Raw genomic sequence first — 7243 nt, forward strand, 5'->3', positions numbered from 1 at the left:
GGTAGGTCACTAATGGAAGGCTTGATGGATGACTTTGATTGGCTGGGGTCGCTCCTCAGCCAGGTTCCGGGTAAGCTGTGAAAGTGCGGTCAACGGTCTGGCAGCATGGACGCTGGATGGCATATTGTGTATCAAATATATCAAATGTTATTTCAAATCGAGGATTTTGTATTTGTTTGATTGAAATAAAATTTTGGCATATTTGATTGATTTGTTTGGCAATTTGTTTGATTGGATTTGATCTGGGGGCTGCGCTGCCCACGATAAGTTTCTGCTTATCATGTACGTTAGTTGAGGCGTTTCAATATTTAATGGTGGTGATCTGATGTACTCGCAACACCTTCTGTTGGGTTGATGCGCTTGCATCGATGAATCAACAGACTCACTAAGTGCCATGTGATATTGGGCCGTTGCATTGGGATTAGATTTTCAATTGCTCCTAGTTTGCGAAACCATGCAAGTCCCATTTTGCGCGTGAGCTCTCGGTGAGGCTCCAAGGACATATGATTATGATCTGACGTAGCATGTTTCCGTGAGGCTCGGCTCCAACACTGGGGCCGGACTTTTAGGGTCTCTGGTCAGGTGCTAAGTCAAGTTGTGCGTAAGCTTTTAGTTTATCAGCCGCACCACCTGCAAGTCACACACCAGGCTGACTGGGTCCATTCGGAGAGTCAGACAAGTGTTCCATGTATCCCTGGAATAGGATAGAATTGATCGTTAGTTAATATGTTTTCTAAGTCCACCGCGAAGTTGATATCGGAGTTATTGTCCCAATGGTGCTTTTTATTATATTACGATATTAAATTGTCAGTGGCTGGTTGAAATTATCAGTGATAATTGGTGGTGTGCAGTGCGGGGATATGTTGGGCTTTTTTGGCCCGACAATTTTAGAACCGGTCTAGCCGCAGTCAACCAGGCCCTTAGCTGTATCTCGCCTGGCGATTGCTCCTTGATCCTAGCGCCACCATGCCTCCAGGGACTTCTCTTTTGTCACGAACTTTCATTCTATTTTGAATTAGGATGACACGGCAAGCTTTCTTGCGAATGTCCATCAACCATACCAGTACAGGAAGAAGCCCTGAACTGTAAAAGCCTCCGACTCCGTTTAAGTGGAGGACGCCTAACAACAATCCAGCTACAAGGCCTGCAATAAGCCCAGAAAAAAAACATATATTACTCGAAAATGCACTGTTGTCACAGGTTAAACAGTCGAAAAACCAGGATTGTAGCAGGTATATAACGTGGTCTAGTGTGTAGAAGTTTAATAGAATATAATAGGCCAAGCTAGACAACCAAGCTCTATTAATTACCATTCAGCATTAATGTCATATCTCCCTCACTAACTCAACATCAATTGTTCGAGCTAAGTATGATGGCCTGCAGGCAGGATATGAGTTAAAACATGCCCTTATTGTCTGTCGTGGTACCACCTATGCTTATTAAGTATATTGCATGTCAGATATGTTATACTTTAAAATAAACTCTGTAGCTATGTAGGACTCCAGCCTTATAGTGCCCGGCTTTTTAAAATATTCAGTAAATCGACAGAGTAGAGTGACTAATCCTACGCTGGACAGTATCTTCTAAATCAAGGAATGTCAGAGCTATAGAGCAGTACAAGTCCACAAAACCTATTCGTAACCTCGCATCCATACCGGTACCTCCAGGATGTCATCGCCCCTCTTCACCAGCTTCGCTAGCTCCCATATGCCTCTGAGCTTCTATGAAACTACTGGGGATGATCAAAATTAAATCTGACCCAGCGTTAGCAAAAAACTTGGCAAACTCGGGGCAATCACTCGGCGCTTGTCCACAGAGGCCGATCTTATATCCCTCTTTGCCGGCCAACTCAATTATTCCTGTAGTCATTCACTTGACAAGCTCGTCTTGCTCATTGAACATATCGGCCCGCTTGCTATAATCACGGTCTATAACGAGGGCAACTTGGGTAAGCTTAGTGAGGTCATTAGAACGGATAAAAGAGTCGTCGAAATGCTTAGTGAAGCTACTGGTCAGGATGATACTCTATGGAATCTCGCACATAACATAGATTTTGAGCCTATTTTTACCTGCCTAAGCCCGTTCTCGGCTATGACGTGCAGAACCTTTCTCGTCTTCTTAATGGCTCGTCAAAGGGGTATCATATCCATCGCATTGGTGAGACCTATTTCCCCGATAACGCCCTTGATGGTTCGATATTTGAGGGCAAGGAGTGGTGAGTAGTAACGTGAGACTTGAGACAGCCTATCACTGGATTATCCTCTTGATCTCAAACTCGGCACCGCCTATAAGACGAGTGTAGCCTTTTACGTTGAAGTCGCTTATACAAACAATGGCCGGCCTGTGGTAGACAGCGGCACATAGAGTCGCAAGGCTGCAGAATAGCTTATTGACAAAGTAGTCAGGCTTATTCTCATACCTCACTATCAAGCACTTAGTCTCTCACTAAGCCTCTTTGTCCTCAAGACAGTTAATATGAATAAGAACCATGGGATAGGCTTAATAAAATTACTAATAAAATTGTTAATAACAAACTACATACAGGACCAATCCCATCAAATAAGAGTTTCCACCAGTGCTAGGCACATGACGGGTTGGCAAGATTAAGCATGACCTTTATCTGTACTAGAAACAGATTAGATATTTCTTGTGCAAACAATGAAATTAGTGGGATATGTGGTGATATGGTTAATTTTAAAGCAATCCCAAGAATTAAAAGAAGCAAGTACCCGAAAATGTCAGTGATAATAAGTACCTGATCGAACGCTAATAGAATTGAAATATTACACTTATTTATCCGACTTCGCTGTTTATTTTGCGTTTATGTTGCTGTACATTTTAATTGATGAATTAGATATTGAAAAAAGTCATATATACTGCCACGATGGCTCTCGTATTTTATGATTTTCCTTTGTATGACTGAGTACCTGATGCATCAGTTACATGTATGAGTCACCTAAGTATACCACGTTATTGACTCAATCTGCTGTACTCTGTACTCCTTCCAAAGTTTTGATTATGATCAGGTTATAGCATTTCCCTCCAAACACAAAACAAACTTGGATATTGCCGGCTGTAGCTCTTCTTGTGGCGAATTAATCCGCATGCCCTCCCTCAGGATAGACCGAAGTAGTAGGCATCATAGTCTAAACATTATCTGTCGTGCCATTATCCTGTTCAGCTCTCTGGTTATAGCTGTGCGCTCGAGAATCACCCCTTTTAGTGTAGGAACCATTAGTCTACCATCCAAGTGTCAACATGTTTCAAGAGTACTTACTTGGTAAGCTTTTCAGCCTGATGCTTGATTTCTTGCTTTGTCTCGTCGATCTTAACATAAGTACGGAAGACATATACCCCCTAGAGATTGTTGCGTTAGGTTTTTTCGACTTTTTAAAAGCAGGAATGAATACAAAGAAATGACCTACAAGGATGCCACTGAGAAGATGCAGGAACCATGCGATAAACGAAAAGGCCAGGACCGTCTTCCACGCCCCGCAACCCGTCCCGTTAATGGTAACTGTCCCAATGGGCCCGACTCGCCAGAAACGACCCCAATAGTAGCCCCAATAGTCGTAATACCAACGTGCCGAACAAGCGTGACCACCAGTTCTCTATAAAATAAAACGAACATTGCTCATGATTAGTATATGGTCTTAGTTATGCGGTGATATGAAAATGGAAGGGGGCGCCATACAGTCTGAAGCAGGCAGTATGCCACGAGCCACATGACAAACATCACAAAGTCAAAGGGAAACCCCAAGAACATGTCCTTGAATGGCGGACAGAAAAGGATGGAGTAGATGATACCAAGGCACGCGACGACGATGCCATAGATAATCCGTCCATCGGCATGCACTTCCGCGATGCTGATAAGGTAACAGAAGCGCGAGAGAATCCCTAGCACGATTATAGCGGAGGCAAGCTCACCAAGACGGAGCAGAATAGAAATAGCTTTATGTGCAACACCAGTTCCTACCATTTTGCAGTGTAGCAGGAGTGATTGATTGGAAAGATGATGTTGTACGTTACTTCAATTTGGAATCGTTATGTGGTAGGTACAGCTAAATGATCCTGCCGCTTAAATTAAGACGAAAATGCAGGACGAACAGTGGTATATATACTTAAGAGGCGACTGGTTAACTTTTGCATATGATATCACCATCACGCGACAGTGTTATTAATCGGTAGATTCATTGTGTCCAATCCATGTGTGGTACGAGTTGTCATATCATATGGCAGACGGCAATAGCCGCTACAGAATTGATAGATTAGCGAGAGGAGTGGAATTAAAGTTTAGGACAGAAGTCAGCATGTTCTGATAACGGGTCTGGACTGTTCCTCAGCTAAAACTTTAAAGTGCCAGTGTTATGATGAGTCATTGACTGCTGGCAGCCGTAATTCAGGGTTGTTTGACTATTCCCTATTCTGGTGCAAAGAATCTTGGTTGGTGTGGCATGCAAAGACACACATAACATCACGCAACCGACAGATTCCTTTGTAACATGTTTTTGCTGTAATTCTGTCATCGGTATGTTCCTCCTTCCCTGTGCAATTCCCATTCCTTACCCGGCTTCTTTATGCGTATACGTTAAGAACCGAATTATATATACATTCCTTACAGCCTTTGAGAGTTGTATAGAGGAATAGGTCCCCGCATGGTGGGTGATTATGTAGAGCGTACTCACGGGCCAGGTCAGTAGCTTAGCATCCATCCAGGAATTGTTTGTCAAGTACCTAGAACTTGCAAATAGTTCCTCGAGTGCAGGTGAGGCGTTTTCGTTCGCAAGATGTACTTGATGGTGGGCCATCACGATCACAAGCAAAGATGACACTCGACGACGCGGGACAAATGAAGCAATACTAACAGTCAATGAAGGAAAAGCATAACACACCCTTTGGCTTGGGCTCAACAGGCTCTGCTGAAAATGATCGGGTCATGTTCGCTGGGTATCATGAGGCAGTAGAGGCAGGCCGACTACTATCGGAAACATTGTCTGCAGGCGGTTCCAAGGGGATCGAGATATGCTAATTTTCTAGTTTAGTCTCTTGTTCAGCCTCTTTGCGTGGTTATTCTTTTCAACTTGTGAAATCACCCGCCATCAGGAGTTGACTAACAGCAGTCTATAGTCTGTCTACAAGACAGGTTTGCGAGTGGGAGAGTGCGACTTCAACATATTCCAGAAACCCTTTCTTGACCTCTCTCTTCACTATACAGTATCTTCTTTCAAGCGCAAAATACAAGGAAGCTGGGGTGTTCGTCGTGATCATGACGTGCTTTTTCAAATTGACTAGCTATCGGACCTCCCTCCGAGCAGTTTTACTGGACGCCACCCTTGCAATTCGCCAGGGATAACGCCACATGGATCTCGCGCGTTTTTTATTGGTCAACTTGTTTTGTTAGTTGTTGTCACCCGACGATACGCTCAAGTTGATACCACTTTATGTAGAGATTACGGCACTTTGTATATTTGGCTTGTGTCCATAAGTATGTGGCTTCTTATAATTTTATCAACACATTCGGGTCATCCGGACTTTCTGATTTATTGCAAGCCCATTGCTCTGTGGCCTGCCAACCAAGTCTTGAGATGAACCTTCACTATATCTGCCACGAGGCTGACACAGAGCCTCCGAGGAGAGAGCCGAATGGGCCTTTGACTCGTCCTGAGGAGGCGAGCAACCCATCGAATCAACAACCCCTTAGCAAGAATATTTCACTTCATGTTCCCGACGTTCAACTTCAACGTCAACTTCGATCAGCATCGCGCAAATCAAAGAACCGAAAACGTTGTAGCGCAGCTCCCAGCAATCAAGAACACGCCCGAAAAAGCCATAACTTTGTCGAGAAACATTACCGTGCCCGACTCAAGGCGCAGTTTGAAAGGCTCCTCGAAGTTCTGCCAGCGGCACAGGCACGGAGCCTTGCTGACAGGGATATCGCAGCCAATCTTGGCCAGGTTCTAAGCAGAGGACAAATATTGGATATGGCAAGAAATCGAATCCTTGAGTTGGAAGGAAAGATTGAGATTATACTGAAAAAGAGAAGAGATGGCTATCACGTATCATGACGGACATAAGGCGAGCGATTTATAGTAAGGGTACAGCATGAAAATCTTATTATCGTAATCGTATGGTCTTAGAAGGAATTTGATTTTATTCGGGACTATCAGATGGTTTTAAGAGCAATTAGTCCACGACATTAAGCATATATAATAATATAAAATATGAAAAAAAAAAGGCTACTTTTCAAAGCGCGATCTATGGTCTTGCAAGAGGTAGACTATCGTTGATCGTGAGAAGGTAACCAATAAACTCATATCTACAGCTTCAATATACGTATATATATAACTTATAGAGTAACGTACATGATAAGCGTGCGGGATAAACATTTCTCAACATTACATCTAACGTATATAATAAGCGAGTGCACCAACCAATGTTGTTTATATTGCGCAGTAGTGCTAGGTGAAAATATATATTTTTGTATAACTTGATTGTTCATTAGTGAGATGAGAGTTCTTCTCAGGTTTATATCTCTAAATGATTTCATCTAGGACTTTAAACTTTAAATCTAGGACTTTCAGACTGTTAGTCTGAATCCTGAAGGGAAGGGGGATCCCCGGATTTTCCAACACGCCCCCATCCACCTTGTCTTCAGGGCACAGAGTCATCGTGGACTTCAGTACTCCAAATAATACGACCTGCTTCCTCGATCGGACATGCACTGACTCGAATTGCTTCTAGAAAGTGGCCATGGCTGACGGCGTTCAATGGTTTAGTGAGTCCGTCTGCTACCTGCTCATGTGTGCTGACGTATTGTACATCAATATTCCCGGCTTCAACTTCTTCTCGGATATGGTGCTCGGTTAACGGAATGTGCTTTGTCCGTTGGTGAAGCTCAGGGTTTCTGCATAGCTTTAGGGAACCCTGATTATCGCCGTTCAGTGGGATAGGCATATGTAGCGGAAGGAACAGTTCAGAGAAGAGGTTCCTAGTCCAGGCTAATTCTCTGGCACACTGGGAGAGTGCTGTATATTCAGCCTCGGTAGTCGATAGTGCCACTGTTTCGTGCCGTTTGGCCCTCCATGAGACTGTAGATCCTTCAAGTTGAACAAGCCATCCAAACGTCGATCTTCCCGTAACAGTGTCGCCTTTCCAATCCGAGTCGGCCCAAGCTGTGATGCTCCAAGCGGATTCAGGATCTTTCTTGACGCCCCCAAGCACCAGGCCGTGGTCCCTTGTCTGC

At 43.9% G+C, this 7243-nt stretch overlaps 3 protein-coding genes across 7 annotated transcripts; 2 read left to right on the plus strand and 1 right to left on the minus strand.

Moving 5' to 3' along the window:
- Window positions 1–1402: 1402 nt before the first annotated feature.
- Window positions 1403–2563, plus strand: FOXG_16188 (uncharacterized protein; the record flags this gene model as incomplete). The annotated part of the gene is made up of 4 exons (XM_018396265.1): window positions 1403–1443; window positions 1866–1948; window positions 2059–2215; window positions 2545–2563. The coding sequence occupies 4 exons, from the start codon at window positions 1403–1405 to the stop codon at window positions 2561–2563; spliced, it is 300 nt and encodes a 99-aa protein (XP_018256800.1).
- Window positions 2564–2666: 103 nt separating this feature from the next.
- Window positions 2667–4112, minus strand: FOXG_16189 (uncharacterized protein). Of its 4 annotated transcripts, XM_018396268.1 has the most exons (4): window positions 3695–4112; window positions 3426–3611; window positions 3278–3357; window positions 2667–3216 (listed from the first exon to the last, which is right to left on the minus strand). In XM_018396268.1, the coding sequence occupies exons 1-4, from the start codon at window positions 3977–3979 to the stop codon at window positions 3147–3149; spliced, it is 621 nt and encodes a 206-aa protein (XP_018256803.1). In that variant the 5' UTR covers window positions 3980–4112; the 3' UTR covers window positions 2667–3146. The 4 variants fall into 4 exon arrangements, with proteins under 4 accessions (XP_018256803.1, XP_018256804.1, XP_018256801.1 ...); XM_018396269.1 differs by having other exon boundaries at window positions 2667–3357; XM_018396266.1 differs by having other exon boundaries at window positions 3278–3611.
- A 397-nt stretch (window positions 4113–4509) lies between these two features.
- Window positions 4510–6193, plus strand: FOXG_22361 (uncharacterized protein). Of its 2 annotated transcripts, XM_018402769.1 has the most exons (2): window positions 4510–4765; window positions 4877–6193. In XM_018402769.1, the coding sequence occupies exon 2, from the start codon at window positions 5586–5588 to the stop codon at window positions 6063–6065; it is 480 nt and encodes a 159-aa protein (XP_018256806.1). In that variant the 5' UTR covers window positions 4510–4765; window positions 4877–5585; the 3' UTR covers window positions 6066–6193. The 2 variants fall into 2 exon arrangements, with proteins under 2 accessions (XP_018256806.1, XP_018256805.1); XM_018402768.1 differs by having other exon boundaries at window positions 4510–6193.
- The last annotated feature ends 1050 nt before the right edge of the window (window positions 6194–7243 follow it).

The sequence above is a fragment of the Fusarium oxysporum genome, chromosome 3 (genome assembly GCF_000149955.1).
Source record: "Fusarium oxysporum f. sp. lycopersici 4287 chromosome 3, whole genome shotgun sequence".
NCBI lineage: Eukaryota > Fungi > Ascomycota > Sordariomycetes > Hypocreales > Nectriaceae > Fusarium > Fusarium oxysporum.

Coding starts and splice junctions, on each gene's coding strand:
- FOXG_16189 (XM_018396266.1), bottom strand. CDS start 3,979: ATGGTAGGAACTGGTGTTGCACATAAAGCTATTTCTATTCTGCTCCGT. Junction 3,612..3,694: donor CATACTGCCTGCTTCAGACT/GTATGGCGCCCC, acceptor TTTATTTTATAG/AGAACTGGTGGTCACGCTTG. Junction 3,217..3,277: donor CAGGCTGAAAAGCTTACCAA/GTAAGTACTCTT, acceptor CTACACTAAAAG/GGGTGATTCTCGAGCGCACA.
- FOXG_22361 (XM_018402768.1), top strand. CDS start 5,586: ATGAACCTTCACTATATCTGCCACGAGGCTGACACAGAGCCTCCGAGG.